This window comes from Cynocephalus volans, chromosome X (genome assembly GCF_027409185.1).
Source record: "Cynocephalus volans isolate mCynVol1 chromosome X, mCynVol1.pri, whole genome shotgun sequence".
Taxonomy (NCBI): domain Eukaryota; kingdom Metazoa; phylum Chordata; class Mammalia; order Dermoptera; family Cynocephalidae; genus Cynocephalus; species Cynocephalus volans.
In genome coordinates, this window is record NC_084478.1 from 146,018,421 (window position 1) to 146,036,474 (window position 18,054).

The 18,054-nt window shown below is 41.7% G+C and overlaps 1 protein-coding gene across 3 annotated transcripts in view; it reads right to left on the reverse strand.

The window, feature by feature from the left end:
- The window catches only part of GPC3 (glypican 3), a 423,767-nt gene that overhangs the window by 107,249 nt on the left and 298,464 nt on the right, over positions 1 to 18,054 (reverse strand). For all 3 annotated transcript variants that reach the window (XM_063083954.1, XM_063083953.1, XM_063083952.1), the window contains one exon: positions 15,870 to 15,995. In XM_063083954.1, coding sequence (XP_062940024.1) covers positions 15,870 to 15,995 — 126 coding nt within the window. The remainder of the gene's footprint in view (positions 1 to 15,869; positions 15,996 to 18,054) is intronic.

The following is an 18,054-nucleotide window of genomic DNA, read 5'->3' on the forward strand; positions in this document are numbered from 1 at the left end:
TCCACAATCATTCAGTCCAATGAACTCCTCTTACAGATGCGCAAACTGGGGCCCAGAGGGGCCAAGCCATAGCCATTCAAGTCATATTGGCATCAGTGCTAGTGGGACATGAATGGAGCTGTAACTTCCCCCAAAGGGAACAGCCAAGAACAAGGGGGCAGGGAACTGTCACATGCCTCAGCAATACATGAAGGCATTGTATGAAAGTAACTGATGTTCAAAATAATGATCAATAATCATTTTTAAGAGGCAAAATTCAGTTTGGTGTACCCAGTTTCCTGAAGCAGCGAGTACACAAGACATTTTAGAAAGGCTGAGTCATGCGCTGGAAAGAGGACAGACCTTGGAGTCAGAGACAGAGGTTCAGAGGCTGGTTCCACCACCTACTGTAGGACTTTTGACAAATAATTAAACCTGGCTGAGCTTCAGTTTCCCCATCTGTAAAATGGGAATAGTGCCAGCTGCACTGTTTTGAGGATTATTTGATATAATGAATGTTAGTAAATTGAGATAACACAGGCAACATGCTTAGAATAGTGCCTGGCACATAGAAAGTTCTTCATGAGGGCTGTTATTATTATTATGTGAAAGCACCGAACACAGTGCCTGACATGCTGTAGGTGTTTAATAAATATTATTTGAAAAGAATTTCCTGAGAGAGGATAAATAAACCTTGCAACGGTTAGGGGAATCCTCAAATCCCCTCATCCCCACACTGAGAAAACTTAAGAAACCGAAGAGTCTCAGTTGTCTTCAGTATGGTCCTAGGTAAAGTATGGGTTGAGGCAGGGGTGGGAATAGTTTAGGGTCAGGGAAACTGGGCGAAGAAAAAAAGCACTGGAGCTTTCTTTGGCATGACAATTGAGCAATGACACATGGGTGCCTGGCACTGAGCATCTAGGCCTAGCTGAAAGGGACCTGTCGGGCTAGGGCTCACACCCTTCAAACCCATTGTACAGACTGGGTCACAGACCCCTCATATGCCAGGCTGAATCACCAGACCCCTTACATACAGCTCATGAGCTAGATAATTGGGAAAGATCCTGGGAGCCATTGGCAGAGTTGACAGGTTCATTCCAATGCAAGCTCAGTCCTCAGCTTCCTCAACAGCAGCAGCAGTGGCGGTGGCCTCCCGGGGCCCCTGGCAGCAACAGCTTGTAGCAACAGCTTGTAGCAACAGCCTCCAGCAGCAGTAGCAGCCTCCCCGTAGCCTCCCCACCCCCCACCCCCCACCCCCACCCCACCCGGGGCATCCTAGGGGAGAGGGGCAGTGCGGATCAGAGTCGTGTCCTTTATACTTATGTCTGATAACCCAGGAACACCTGGGTGTGAGTCAGACAACCCAGGAACACCTGGGTGCCCACGCACATCCACAGACAATAGCCAAGGAACACCTGGGCACACGTGTGTGGTTATCATTTACATCAGATGCTCGGCAAGATTCTAAGCCTCCTGAGGGAGCCTGACCATTTACCTTCACTTTCCCTACAGGACTCTTTGGCAGAGATGCCCTCACAAAGCTTCCAGGGGACAGCACATCTGAGGGGAACTTATCAGACAGGACTTCAAACAGTTCACAATTAATTTTAGTCCACAGAAGAACAGAGCATTCACCTGTGGCCCAGGGCAGCCTGCCAAGTTTCCCAAGTGGCCAACTTTGGGTGTCAGAAGCCTGTTCCACTCCCTTCTGCCCATGCAGTTCATATTCACTCTGGACATTCTGAACTTGAACTGCCACAGATCACGTGAACTGCCACAGACCACGGGCAAAGGACAGACTGTTTTCATACTAACAGGTACTGCTGCAATATTTTGAAAGAAAGTGAAACATTCCTGCCACTGTTTTGCTGTCAGCTTCTCTCATCTTAGCCACAGAGTCATTTGCAGGCCTTAAAACCTTCACCCTGCAGGACTGGGCTTCCCCAGATCCTGTGCCAATAGAGGGAAAGGCAGGAAGGTGTTAGCCTAGCTGATCACCTGTCAGGCCCTGGGCTCTGGAATTAGTCTTGCTCCTCAAAGCCAGAATTTCATGTCTTTAGAGTGAGCCCCAGGTGCTCAGGCAAAACTTCTTCTTGCCAGTGATGTTGTCATGGGCTGTATAACATGATCTCTGCCCTGGTTTCATTGTTTGTATTCATCTCTGGGCCCACTGCCTTATCCAGTGCCTAGCATATAGTAGGAAGTCAGTAAATGTCTAATGAACTGACCTGAGATGGGAGACCTCACTCAAAGCTCAGCTTATAGAGCAGAGACTCTAACCTACTCTACCTAGCTATTGTCAGCCTGTTCCCCCTGGAACTTTTCCCCCAAGTTTGCAGCCATTGATGGAGGCTGTGCCTTACACTGGACTTTCAGTTTAGGCCCTGCCAAGTAAACCTGCCCTTGTGTCCCACCCTCCAGATCTCACCACTTTTGAAACCAATATCTACCTAAAGAAAGGGAGAGTTTCTTTCTTATGCCCCATTGAATGTCATGATTTCAGGTGGTGGGACATATCCTGTTCAGGCTACCAGACAGCTCAGTGAGGTCCCACAACCCAGGCTCCACTCTTTCTAGCCTCAGTCCCATCCCCATGGACCAATCACTGGGCTTCCACACAGAGCTCACCTAAGATACACACCTGCTAGCAATATCAATTTGCATTACAAACTCTTTTCTCAGTATAAACTTGGCTCACTTCAGTCTCTGAATGAATGAGATTTTACTGTTGTGAAAACAAATCTTCTGAAATACCTGTAACATTTCCATAAGTCAAGGCAACAACCTTGAGAGGATTTCAAATCCAGTGGTGAGGTTTGTAGGTTGTAAGACTTTCTTGGGTCAGAGAAAGGATATGCTGTCTTCCACTACTACCAGAGCCAGCAGAGAGCAAGTGCTCTCTATTCACTGCCTACCTATTAAGATCTACACAGCCCTGTGCTCAGCCATAGAACACTAGTAGTTGGCGGTCCTGAAGTTTCCAATGTTCTGGCCCACTAATTCCAGTTTGTACTTTATGGGCCAGATTCTAGTTTTAGCTCTGGCAAATCTGGTCTTCAGAAAGTAAAACATTCAACTAGTGACCCTGTTGGGTTCCCACTGAAAACCTGTGATTGAGAACGTGCAGCTCTACTATTACTTCATGACCCGTCTCCAGACACATCGCCCTACATCACGACATCCAGAGTCTGGGCCCGAGGGCTGGTGTGGTTGACAGCAAGGACAAGGGACTAGCAAGAAGAAAGTAACTCAGTGTAAGACTTGTCCAAGAACACTGAAAGGTTTTGTCTGCAGAAAGCAGAAATGCTACTTCTGTTGTCTTCTCTTAAAATCATTTCCAGAGCCCCAGAACCAAGGGCTATAGTCAGAGCCTTGAAGCTGCAGAAGGAAACACACTTAACAAGTCTGCTTGGTGGAGGGGCGCGGCAATGGTGGGCATGGGCAGACACATGAGCACAGGGAATGAACCTGCCACCGCCAGTGTCTGAACATCAGACCAGCTCTGCCCTCAGCAGGCCCAAGCTGGCACTGCCACCCTCTGGCTGCAAGCAATAAAATAAAACTAAGAAAAACTGGTGAACTGAAGTATAAACTCCACCCCGCTCCAAGTGCCCAGGTAGCTGCAGGTGCCCTCAGCTACTCGACTCTTTGCACCTGCTCTCCTGCTGGAACAAGGGGCCTATTGTGTGAGGCCGCACGCATGGGAGTGCTAAGCAAACAAGAAATGGCTCTCCTGATCATAAAGTAGATGGGATTCCAGGAAAACTTCGCTAAGCCAAATAAAAGTGATTGTAAAGCACTTGGTAAAATATAAACTGCTACATAAATACTTAATAAAAGCTCACAGCAATGCACACAAGGACAACTGGGTCAAAAATTACCCAAGCTCTCCTCTCTAGCCCAGAATGTCTTGGATAGAGTGAAAATTGTCTTTCTCCCTCTGGTTTCCTCAGCCACTTTGTATTCCTCTGCTCTTACCTGCCCTTCAGCCCTTGGCACTTCTCTAGATGTGTCTCTCCCGTCACTGATACACCTCTGTAGTTAGAGGGCTTCTCATTTTCATTCTGGGCAGTTGTGTCAAATATTATTTGGAGCAGTAGACATTGAATTCCATTTCTTTTGCTCAGAAGTCCCATTGGAGCTATGTGGTGCTATGGGGGAGACATTTTCTTTAAGCTTTAATTATGTGAGTCTTACCCCAAATTTTTCAATATCAGAAACTGAGAACAACTCTGACAACATCTCCAACAGCTAACCTATCTTGTCCCCTGTAGCCTCGATGACACCTGGAAGAATAAAATGAAGAGCTCACTGCTGTTCTCACGAGAGTGATTATACCCTGGGACTCCTGTTGAATCACTTTCACTTTAGTCTATTAGGGAAGCCATCAGGGAAAGAGCTGGAAGCTCAAAGTCATTAAGGGCATTTCTTCCCCTTTCAGGCTTCCTCCTCCCCAAATATCCTTGTCATAGGATTTCATAGCTTGTTAGAGATGGAAAGACATTTAGAAAGAATTTTGTCAAATTCCTTCACTTTATAAGTAAAAGAAATGGCTGAAGGGCAGTGACTTGGCCAAGGTCACATAAGTTCATGGTAGAGCTAGGGCCCAGGCTGGGCTCTCAGCCTAGGGCTAAAGGGGTCTCTTTTTGCATGGGCTCCAAAGAGTCACAGGGAATGCACGGTCAATGGCTTTATTAAAAGAGCCATGTGTGTAGAGGAGATTGAACAGAGGGCTAGCCTTGGAGGCAAGTTGAAGGTCATTCCCTAACAAGGGGCTGGAGTAGCTCTAAGGGGAAGAGCTCGTTCTCCCAGGAATGCCACCCTACAGCCTTGAGAGGACACAGGAGCAGAGAAGCATGAAGCATGGTAAGAGAGGCAGGAAAGGTACAGCTACTCTCGTGGGCCCGAACCAGGGAGGGACCAAGATTTAGCAGCTGGGCAGAACACTCATTCCAGGCCTGCTGGACTAAAGAGAAAAGCAAGCTTAGATCAGGATTTCTGTCAAGAATAGGAGGAAGGTAGGAGGGCTCTGAACCCTGAAGGAGTGAAGCCAGGCATTTGACAGGCAGCACCATAGAACCGTTAGCTATTATCATTAACCATCTCTGCTGTTTCAGTCCTGCTTTCTGAAGTTTCACTGCAGCCTTAGGACTTGGAGAACAAAGGGAAGACAGCAGTGATCAGAATGCTTCAGGGAGGAAAAGGTAAGAGAAGTTCAAAGAGAAGGCAGATAAACTAACAGAATGGGTGAGCTGCACTTTCCCCAGGTTTCCTCCACCCCTCCAGTGTAAACCCCATACAACTGTATCTTTTCTGCTAGAGTCACAGCTGCCAGTAGCTGACCAAATGTCCTGGTTTGCCTGGGACCGAACAGTTTCCTGAGACTTGGGACTTTCTGTGCTAAAACTGCAAAGTCCCAGGCAAATTGGAACAAGTTGATCACTGTAGGGGCCAGAGGGTGTTTGCTATTCGAGATTATTATTTGTTTTAACCAGAGAGCAAAGCACTGCTGCTAGATGCTATACAATGGGGTTTGGAAAACCTGGGTTATCCAGGAGCTAGGTACAGGGATTTTTAATGGGACTTTATTCATGTCTATAAAGGGGAAAAAAAGAGTTTCTTAAATAAATAGGTTTCACCAGGGGAATGTTAGCCAATTTGAGGATGATGGTCTTTAGAAGGACAGTCACACAGCAACCTCATTATCAGCGATTTCTATTTGTTTGTTTCGATTCTCTGATACATGTTGTCTTTCTCCAAGTTCAATTCCCAGCACTGTTATTATATGTGTCTGAAAGTAATAAAACTGCATTTATTTTAAAATAATCTGTCACTCAGACTTTTCATTAATTTAAACTGATACTATCAATCTCTCAATGTATTTCCTTATCCAGGGCCAACTAGTTTATTCAGCACCATGGGCTGACTTGTTTAAAAATAGAATTTGTGGAGATAGGTGGATTTGCTTAAGGAAAAAAAATTAAAATAATATTTCTAGAGAGATGCATAGAGAAAGAGATTTAAGCAGGCGCTAAAGGGTCCGTGTTTGTAAAGAGACCAGTAATGCTATATCATTTACCCAGTGTACATTTCCATTTATTAAGGGTAGAACTTCCCCCCACATCTGATCTACTCTTCTACATCTAGTAGATGGAGGGTGCTTTATAATTTTCAAAGATATTTCACAAATATTTTCTTACTGGAGGCTCACAACAATCCTTTGAGGCAGGTAGGGGAGGGATTAATTTCACCATTTCACAAGAGGAGAGAACAAAACACAGAGAGTTTAAGTAACCTGCTCAAAGGCACACAGTATTACCATGGGGAAGCTCAGTCTAGTCCTCAGGTCTGTTACCTACAAGTATGTTTGTTGGCTCATCCATTGAATCCAGTAAACATGTATCTAGAGTCTACTCTATGCCAGGCACAACTAAGCAATGAGGATATATAGATAAAAGGCGCAGTACTTGTCTTTTAGGAGCAAATGGAAGACTAGAGACAGACATGTAAAAGCTCTCAGTTCAGGGTAACTGGGAACATGCCAGAAGAAAGCCTAGGTACCAGGGAATTTTAACCCAGACTACGGATGGGACAGGGAGATTCGGGGTCCTCAGAAGAAATGAAATTGAGTTAAGGATAAGTAGGGGTAAGTCAGCCCAACAGCTCTTTTTCCAGACCCTTCTAGGATGGTCCTTGTCTTAGTCCTCCCTAATAGTGTTTGGAAATTAGCTTTTTAGCATGAATTCTTGCATAGCACAACCCCCTACATGTCCTTCCAACTCCAAACTGCTGTACCCCTACCTGGGGTGGGAACACCTTACTCTGGCACCTGTTGAACAGAGACGCATCCCAGCTCTGGGCCCCAAAGCTGTGCCCAGAAGCAAGGAGAAGGATGACAAAATGTACCAATGAGTGGCTCAAACCAAGGAAAGCTTCATTTGGATGGTTTTTAAGATCCATCTCACCATGTGGATCACTAACATATGAGCGAGCAAAAAGAAGGAAGCTCCCGTAACACTGGAGCTACAAATTGAAATAAATTTTCCTTCACAGGGAAATGAAACCACATTATAAAGAAGACAAACCCAAGAATTAAAGCCAAACTCACATAAAAGAGTAAAATTCACTGGCTTCAGAAACTGGGAAATCGTGACTGATTTTAATGATCTCTCTCCTTTTCCACAAAGATTAACCCAGGGGTGATAAAAAGGTCTTCAGAGAATTGAGCAACTAGATTTGATCTGCAAGTAGATTTATCCTGGTTTCTAATGTAATTTAGGAAGCTTACCTGGGTTAATACCTATAAAGTAGTCCCAGGAGGAATGGTTTTAAGAGTCTTTGCTATGAAACAAGATATTGAAGGCCAGTCTGGTGCATACCGTTAGACGCAAATAGCTCTCATTTGATCCCCAATGGACCCAAATATTCATCATTTGCACCAGCCAGGACCAAGGACAGGGATTTTGGTGTTTTTGCAGAAGGGAAGGAGATTAAGATAAAAATGAGTGGGGGTAGGTGAGGCTGTTCCTGCAGAGTTAAGAAGGGAGCTAAAATCAATACGAGCTCCATCTATCTTCCAGTAAAGATCTGCAAGGGCTGTTTTTATAGGCTTCTTGAATAACAGCAATAATAGCAATAATATCTGCCATTTTTTGTGTTCCAGGCACTATATTCTGCATTTCATAATCTCTCTGAATCCTCTCAACAATCTGTTAAGGGAGAAATTATTAACTCCATTTTACAGATGGGGAAACTGGCGCTCAGAGAAGAGAAAGAGCTAATGTGTAATGGAGCGGGAATTCAAACCCAGGTTTGCTGACTCCAAAGTTGTACACTTAAACACTTTACTACGCTGCCTTATGGTTGCCATGTCACTTTGAAATTTGCCTCTATGTGCTTTTTGTTAACTCCCAACTATTTGGCTCTATTTCTATCAGTAAATATCACCAGAGAAACTCAAACATTATTCTGCACTTACTTAAGCATAGGAGGAAAGGGCGAAAAACCAGGAGAGCTCAATTTTTTTCAAAGAAGCCACCAAATCTTGTACACTGCGGGGAGAACTGGAGCCAGCCATTTCCTGTGGCCTGTAGAGGAGAAAACCACCCCCACAACCTAACAATCACAACGGCAACAACTACAACAGCCAGAGGGGGCCTAAGAGTAGTGCCACTGGCACGAGGCTCCCTTCATGGTACCGTCTTGTAATTCTTCCAGGCAAAAAGAGAAGAGCTCTGGTGCATGGAACAGTGATGGTAAGAGAAGCCAGGCCTCACCCAACCACCACAATCACATTTCAAAGAGGAAATTAGGAAGTATTATTCATTTATTGAGGGTTTGAATATGCTGTAACCTGCTTTGGAGGCCCCCAAATGCTCTTCATATATCAAAATGATCCAGTTGAACCCAGGAGGGGCTGACATTGTGTATTAATAGGAGACAATCTGTTTAAAGTAATAAGCCTCCAGGCTTCAACAGGTGGTCTGTAGACATAACAACACTGAGCCATGAAAATGTCTACTCCTGCTACTTAAGACATGACAGTCAACCAAGTATGGCCCATCCCGAATGTGGCACACTTCATTAAGCCATCAGTCAACAGGATAAGCTGTGTTTTTCTCACTCAGTTCTGAAGGTAAAGCTACTGTATGTGACACCATAATCTTAAGGGATAAATGTCACTGTACTGCCATAGAGTACATCCTGATAAATAGCTGTCACTAAAGACTACTTTTAGGATGAATCTACGATGAAAAATAGGCCAATCTAAGCTCTTAGAGGGATTATTACATAAGGGTACTCCCCAAACTGATCTGTCTTGCCTTATCAGGATTTTAAAAAATCCTTAGCTGCCATAAATATTTCATGCTATACCAAATTAAGTCATTTTCTACATAACCCATTTCGCCTTCAAAGTCTTTCCATGAACACTCTTGACTCACCTAAGGTAAGGTAGAATATGTAAACTGCCATACTAGCAAGCAGCATTATACTTCAGTACTTTCGTTCTAGGGCATACACTCAGGCTAACATAGCAGTTCCCCAAATTAGAAAGAATGAAGTATCATGTTTCTGCTTCCAGGAAAACTAAAGTGGAAATGAAATCTAAAAATATCAGAGGGAGACCGAGAACTGTGGAGACAGATAGTGATAAAATAAATACTGAAGCCTTATCTGTTCCTCTCTTCCTCCTACTAGCCTTTCATAAGCAGAGTTTCCTGTAGAATAGGGGACAAAGGAATAACTAGCCAGGAGGAGAAAGAGCTGGGAGGTTGAAGACTGTACGTCAGTTTCTAATTCTCAAAGCATCACGACTGGCTATTGGAAAGAGCTACTGAGTTTTGGCTACAGCATGACTTCAGTCGGACTCGTGCCTAGGTAAGTTGTGAATCAGATGACTTTAGGATCAGACTCAACGCCATAGAATATTATTTCCATTATTCATTGTTTATTTTATCCTGTGCCCTCTTAATCTTGGCTCTGTATTTTATCCTATATACAAATATTTGCTTCCCTATTGCTGCTTTCATTGGCTATCCCATATTTAAAACTGTATGTACACTGCTTTGAACCCTTTGGAGAAAAGCCACCCTATAAATCTAAAATAAAACCCCAAACAACAAATAATAAGCAATGTATTTTAGCATGAGAGCATGGGAGCTATGCATAGCAACTGCTTTATACCACTGGCCTGTTCTGACGCGACAGGAATGAGATGTGCAGGTTTATACATACGAGTATGTCTGAGTATGTATGCACTCTGGCATATTGGTCTTTTCTCCACTTAATTCCTTTTCCACCAGATTGAAGATTCTAAAGGTCTTTCCTTGCTAGAAATCCTCCCCTGTGAAGTCTTCAAAACATAGTGTTCTTAAAATAATTGCATTATAAAAACAGAATCAACTATACTCCTTTGCCTTTCCTAGATCAAAAGGGAAAAGGAAATTATTTTGTTCATCTCATTTTTTTTTTAATCATTTGACACATTTCCAGAATCAGGTGTTAAGGGCTCTCTCGTTCACTCCGACTTCCTGATATGCCACAGTCTATCCCTCCAAGTCAGCAGAAAAGAGAAAAAATAATCCCCTTACCCCACTTTTCTGAACACCCAGAAGGTTTTGAGACAAGAAAAAAAAGAGAGAAAAAAAAACAAACAAACATATTTTCACTTCTGCCTTTCAATTAATCAGAGAAATCCTGGAGAGACATTATAAACATTAGAAGGCTTGTCTGGTCAGTGGAAAGAAGAAGGAGAATTCACAACAAGTGTGTGTGTATATAATTTCTCAGGTGGAATGGGAGGTAAGATTGTGTAGGATGGAGAGGAGGCACCTTCACTGAAATTTGCCTCCTGCAGATCTCAGGGAGTTTATTCTGCAATGCTGGGTCTCCCAATGTGAGAGTCGCAGAGTCATCATGAGAAAATACATGATGGATATGGATTCATAATGGACAGAAGTGGCTAGGTAGAACTGTCAAGCCAGAAAATAACAGCAATGTCCTGGTGCTGATATGTGGAGCCAGGCCCATCCAGCGCAGCGACACAACAAAGGAGCAGCAAGAGCAGCTCGGGCTGAATCACAAAGGGAAGTAAGGTACCGTGCAACAAAGTAAAGCACAAGTAGTTGTCTGTGCAGAGATGATAAGCCTCAAAGTCTCTAGGGAAGTATAAACCCCCATGGGAGGTGTGCTAATTGTAGGAGAGGCCAGCTGGCTACACACACAGGGCTGAGAAGGAAAGACTCAGGGGAGAATAATTACACAGGGTTATAGAGATAAGGCCAGATGACAGAGAGGCTAGCATTTAGGTGGAGGTCGAGGATGATGGGGATGGGAGGCCTGAAGGTCTGGCCATCCTGTCCTGAAGGTTAAGGGTGAGATGAGCTGAATCCAGAGGCAGAGGAAGAGGCCCAGCAGAGAAGTAGTTGCTCAGGGTTCATATCAAAATGGATGGAAAACTGATGAATGGATAAACAAAATGTGCTATATACGTACAATAAAATACTATTTGGCTATACGGAGGAATGAAATGCTGATACATGCTATAACATCGATGAACCTCAAAAACATTATGCTAAGTGAGTGAATCCATTTATATGAAACATCTAGAATGGGTAAATCCATAGAGACAGAAAGTAGATTGTTGGCTGCCGGGGGCTGGGGAAAGATGGGAATGGAAAGGACCACTAATGGGCACGAGGTTTTCTTTTAGAGTGATAAAAATGTCTTGGAACTAGATAGAGGTGGTGGTTGTGCAACACTGTGAATATACTAAGTGCCACTAAATTGTACACCTTAAAATGGGTAATTTTATGTTATGCAAATTTTACCTCAATAAAACACACACACACACACACACTCTCTCTCTCTCTCTCTCTCTCTTTCTCTCTCTCTCAATACAAATGAATGGAACCACTGCTGTGATGCCTTTAAGGGGAACTCTCCCTGGACTGCTGGGGAAGAGAACTGGTTGATTTTCTTTCCTCATCTTTCTCACTAGGTTGTAAACTCCTCAGTAGACAAAGGTGCTGGATTCTACTTATCACTGTATGCCCCACAGGGCCTGGCATATACTAAGTGCAGCATTTTTTCCTCTCAAACTAGGAGTTTTTTTTTTTTTTTTTTTTTTAACATGTATAGGCTTAAATAGTTTCTCTGTTACACTAATTTAAAGGTAAACTTGATTAAACAATAAAACTGGGCTTACATAGTATCAAGCTATCCAAAAAAAAAAAAAGAAAGAAAGAAAGAAAGAAAGAAAGAAAGAAAAGAAAGAAAAATAAAATGTCCATCAATTATCCAGACATTTGGCTTCCAGTTCTAAAAAGGTGTTTGAGAATGTATTTACTAACATGTTCACTCTTCATCCCAGTGTCAGTGCCAATGCAGGCAAAGCCTACATTTGCCAATTGTTAAGCCCAGTGTTAACTTCCTTCCACGGGTTCCTTTATTTTTCTCTTGATCCCACGACTCTCTAATGGAAATTCTCTATAGTTCCACAAAGGCAAAAGCCGGAACATTTTCTGACTTTGGCAATTGCAGGAAATCTTTGCCTGTACAATACATGGGTGGCTCACACGAAAGAGGGTACCTCAAATGAGCCAAGCTTACTAATTCGAAGATTTCTAAGCTAAATCCTGGAAGCCAAGCCAATATCTATCTCAAGCCAAGATGGGGAGGTGATGGGGAGGTGAGAAGGACTAGATCTGTGAAAATACTCTCTTCATTCATATTTCAATTGATTATGTTCATAAGAAATAAAAATGGAAAGGATGTGAAATATGACTTATTTAGAGAGACAATGAGTTAACTCTTTAAAAGGTGAGTGATCTGTACATCCATAAAAGGAGGGAATAAACAGCTGTGATAACCCTGCTGACCGTAGTTAGAAGATACACTGCTTAAAAATATGCTCGATATTTTCTTCAGCATCAATATTTTCTTTTTGATCAAGAATCTCCACTGACAAGTCCTGCTCCCTGTCAGGGCCCTTGATTTTCATTATTTTTCTGGGCTAAAAGTGAAACATTTTCAAAGGAACACAAACAGGACCTACAAAGATAACAAAGTTACAACCCATTTGACAGTATGAAGTGGCAACTGTTACTTAAAACTAAATTAAATGAGAAATTTAATGAAAAGCTCTGGAAAGAGATTTTAAGTATAGATGAGACATGAGTGCAAAGCTAATCTTTATAAATGGTACAAATAGAGGGCACACATGTCTTCGGGCTAAAGAGCTTCATATTATTAAATGTATATTCCTGAGCAATTTTTTAAAAATCTAGTTTGACACTATTCCCTACTCTCATCACTGCATTAGGTCGGTAATATAAGTACAGGTTAATTATAACCTGAGGTTACTAACCAAGAAGGAGTCACTTCCTTCCTTCCTTCATTCCTTCCTACCGTCCTTCTTTCCTCCCCCCCCCTTCGTTTGTTTGTTCCTTCCTTTCCTGGATAGTATATATCAAAATTAAAACTTGTTTTGAAGAAATAGATCTTTCAGAAGTATAAATAGGAGTTTGGAGTGATAGCTTTTCTCCATACTACAATATTTATTATATTATTTTGCTCAATACCCTAAGGTATTTAAAGCTAGCATATTAAACAAAAATTTTCAGTTAACAGGGTCCTTTCAATGGTACAAAAGTGCATTTGGTTAACTTTTGGACTCATTCAAATTTAGAAGGCTTTGGATTCCACCATTTCATAGAAAAGAACTTTCTTGGTTCCAGGGCAACATCCTTCATGAAGTATAGTGGGCATGAAATAATTAATATGAGTAAAATTCAATAAAAATTTCCACTGATTCAAAACACATAGGCCTCAAAAGAAATTATTTTGAATTAACTAAAACTGGATCATCTTATTTTTTTCCTTAAGCAATAGAAGATATATCCAACTGGGTCACAACGTTTGCTTTAAACAATCACAAAAATGAAGAAACCAATATTAGTGTCTGATACATAGTAGGTGCTCAAATATTTGTTACATGAGTAATAAATAAATGAATTAATACATTACTAAACAAATATATTGTAAATTAAAATTTCCTTTTTAATAAGAGACCATAGTTAGAAGATATGCTGCTTAAAACACATAAGTATTCAGGAGTTGTTCATTTTTCACTATATTAACATAACAGAGGACAAATCACTGGGATGGTTTCTCATCAAGTTTATTCAAGTACCACATATCTGACCTGTGGGTGCTTTCTTTTTTAAATATTATATTGTTTATACCTGTTTTAAAGCATCAGCTTTCTATAAAGCCAAATACCAATTGCTTTTCTCTGATAATTAAAAAAAAATGTCATAACATTTAAGTACATTTTCATGATTCAACTTAGTACCTGACGAGCTTTTAGGATGACAAACACACAGTATTTCTGCAGAGTGGAGTGGGTGGCATGGGGCCATTAATCCCTCCAGCCTGATTCACATTTGCTAAAGGGAAGTCTATCTCCAGGCAAGTTCAGAGTCTTATCCAGGGTAGCATGTAACCTCGTTCTCATTGTCCCATGTCAGTAAAACAGCTTAGATGAGAAACATGCTGTTTTCAGGCATGTGTTTTGTTTGTGTCAGGAAGAGGAGGGGGAAGGGAGAAAAAAGAGAGAAGTATAGTAACATGAATTGAGCTTCTGGTATATGCCAGACTGCTAGGGTCTTTATTTACATTTATGACCTCACCTAATAGTTACAACAGCCTTTCCCTTACAAAAGAGAACACTGAGACTTTCTAGGTTAAGTGACTCACTCAAGGCCACACACAGTAAGCAAAACTGAGATGCAAACCCAAGTTCATCTGGCTCCAAAGCCTTCCTCTCCTCATTATATTACATTACTAAACAATTCCATTCACCCCTCCAACATCTATATCCAGCCCAGCAACAACCACTGAGCCACTGTTGGAAGTGCCCACAGCTCCTGAGCCAAGGTAGGGGTACTGAGGGCCTCAGCCATGCCCCCTGACATCCATATCCAGCCCAGCAACAACCACCAGGCCACTGCCAGAAGCACCCTAGGCTCCTGAGTTGGGGTTGGAGGGCCAAGGGCCTCAGCTACATCCCCCTGATGTCCATATCCAGCCCAGCCATGACTGAGCCGCTGCTGGAAGCCCCCTGGGCTCCTCTGCTAGAATGAGGGGGGTGCCATGGGCCTTGACCACACCCCCCTCCTCATCCTCCCACCCTCTCCCCTCCCCCTTCTCCTCCCCTCCCCACCAAATGCTCTGCAACAACATCTTAGAATGTAAAAAGAAATAATAATAAATAAATAAATCGATTAAATTCCATTCAGCATCCTATGCCCTGGTATAAGATCCCACTAGAATGTAAGCTTCTCAAAGCAGATACCTCGCCTTTTTCAACCTTGCATCCCCAGCACCCAGCTTGCTGCCTACCACGTAATATCTCAAAACATAAATGTTGAAGGTATGAATGCATGAATAAGTTAGGAAAAAAATACACACAGACTGTAAGAGCTGGAGCAGCTCTAATCCAGCAGTCTCAGTTTTTAGATGGGGAAATCAAAGCCTAGAGAGATTAAGTCACTTGTCCTAGGTTGAGCAACTAATTAGTGAAAGATTCAGAACTCGATTTCAGGTCTCTTCTGTATTTTCCTCTACAACATGCTACTACTTGTACAAATATTTTTTAAAGCATGCTCACCAACTCCACATGGTTTCCTAAGCATTCTACCCTTTTGATTTAATTTCTTAATTGCAAGCTATACCTCACACATGCAAAGCAATGGAGGTTAGGAATACCATTAGCCAACAAGAATTAAAAACTCTATGAGGACAGGGAATTTTCTGTTTTGTTCATTTGAACATGCCTTGGTACTTAGAAGGTGCTCAGTAAATACTTGTTGAATAAATGAGTATATATTATTTCTTTCCCTCCCCTTTCTTCTTTCCTACATCTTCACCTGGAAAATGGGGGGAAATAATGGTACTCATTTCATAGGATTGTTGTAAAGATAAAAAAAGTTAACAAATACAAAGCACTTAGCATAGTGCTTAATACATAGTTAACTATCAATAAATGATAGCTATTAGAGTGAATGTGATTTTTTCAAATCAAATAAATAAGGGCCTGCATAATGAGAAGATGGAAGAAACCAAAGGAAAACAAGAGTTGTTTTCGCTTTACACTTTGTAAAATGTCCTTGAATACATAGTTCTCATACTCGAAAGTTTGTAAATTCTATGAGAGCTATTAGTTATAGATAACATCTGGAACATCATAGGTCCCCATCTGTATGTTTTTTTCTAAAACTTTTCTTGTAAAATTAATGGAGGCAGAAAGAAGACATAATTAACCTTCAGATGAACATATGATGGCTATTCTACAAATACTGCCACATTTAACTTTCAAAAAAGATCACCTCTCCACGAGTTCTTGTCCATTCCAGCAAAGGGTGTCGTTTTCAGCCACAGGGCTATGGCTGCAGATGTAGCCAGGCAAAGCAGTATAGAAGCTGATGAAAGATTTCAACTTCTGAATTAGTTCCCTGAAAGAAAAACAAAACATCTGTGCATAAGAGGCAAGTAAACACAGTATGAGAAAAGTTTAATTTCCTTATCAGCATGACAGAAAGGCTCTGCTAGGCTGATTAGAGCAATAAATGATTTTTAAAGACATTCTTGGCTACAAGGCCACAATTTAGTTTTTTTTCTAAATCAATAAAATGATATTAGAAAAAAAAGTTGCCTGCCATATGAGGTGCTGTTCCTATCAGAAGGATGATTTAATTCCAACATCCATTTTCTAACATTCTCAGCTTCCATTTTTTGTTCAAAATGCTGTTACCTACATTCTCAAAGGTGCTGATTACAAGGCACACTAGAGCACTACATATCTTTTGGTTTCTGAGTGTAATTGAGTGCATTGATTGTAATTTACAATGCTATTACCCTAGAGATGGCCCCTTTCCATATAGGCTCTGGCTAATGGCTAGAGATCAGAATCGCAGGGTGCTCAGAACAGTATAAGCTCTATGAAATTCTCCTGACAGTATAGTCGGAGAAACTCACATCTGCTAGAATAGGAAGGTTTCTTTGTTCTTTGTCTGCATATTGTGGTCCCTGTGAGGGGGAGGGAGGAGGAGAGAATTCTAGTCTATTTTATTATTTATTTGCTTCGGTTTTTCTGTTGTATATGATAAGTATGTCTGTGCATGTGTGCATGCATGCACACACACGAGAGAGAACATATTATGTATACAAATGTGTATCAACACACACAAATCAATACCACCAAAATTTCTGGCCCATTATCTTGGTTCAGATGTACATGGATACACAAAGACACCACAGACTGGAGAGAAATGGATATGTTTATAAACAAATATTAAAATACCTACATAATAGATGTCCAGTGGTAAATAAACAAAAATAAAATACACTTTATTTTTTTAAGCAATGCTCCTGATAGAAAAAAAGTTAAAGCGATCTTCACATCCAAGTCTACCTTAAGTCTACACCACATTTTTAGAGACTCTGGTCAGGGAATTTTCCGGCAGTGGAGTAATTATTCAATACTGTCTCTAGGCTAAGAATGGACTGGCCTGATGTACAGACCTCTGGAGGAACCAGAGGCCTGGATTTCATTTGGACACTGGTGGAAGCCCTGAGCCTAGAAATGCCTTCTGGGGGTTGTTCTCAAATCTGGCCAAACGAGGAAGAATGGTTGGAATGATTTTCTTGCCCTTAATGCCACTTTCCATTTTATTACCATAAAACTGTTCATTTCAACTAATGATCCGAGAGAGAGAGAGAGAGAACGCACTCTCAGCACATGTTCATAAAGGCTCAGGTCACAGCAAAGCCAGGGTGATGGACAGAACAGCTCAAGAAAGATTATTGGGACATATATAACTCCTGACCTCCCAACAGCTGCTTCCTGCTATGCCTATACCTGCCTCACAGCCTACTACTGGCATCTGAAAACCGTCAATCTCCAAAGAGAAGAGGCTCAAATACAGAGCTTTGAAAATAAACATCAACATTATAGTTTCTCACAGAAGAAAAAGATGGGTTCAATTAACAGCTAATAGGAGAGATGCTCTGTTTTACAAGGTAATAATATAGCTCCCAAGAGTGGAAACTGAAAGCCTAAAGGCTGAGGCTGAGTAATTCCCCTCGCTCCATGAGGAAACAGAATATGGCCATTAGTCTATGGGAAACGATGGCCCTCTCTTTAATGAAAGAGTTTCCCTTAGGCCTCCTCCTACCTCCAAACCCTCTCTCACTAACATAGCACATGGCAAGAAAAATTGAACCCACAGCAAGGCCTTCCAATATGATTTCCCTAGAAGTTAAAAAAAAAAGAAAAAAGAAAAAAATGAAATAAAACACCCTGAACTTCTCCCAGCCTCCCAACCCTTGCAGTTTTCTTGGCTGATCATAAAGAACATTGACAAGTTGAAGAAAATCCAGATGAGGTTCGATCTAAATGTCAAGGGGATGAGGGGCTGCAATAAACATAAGACCTCCCGCTTTAGTATGGAAGAACAATACCTGGAAGGGTCAAGATAAAAGTCTAAGAACAACACGAAGAATGTGAATAAT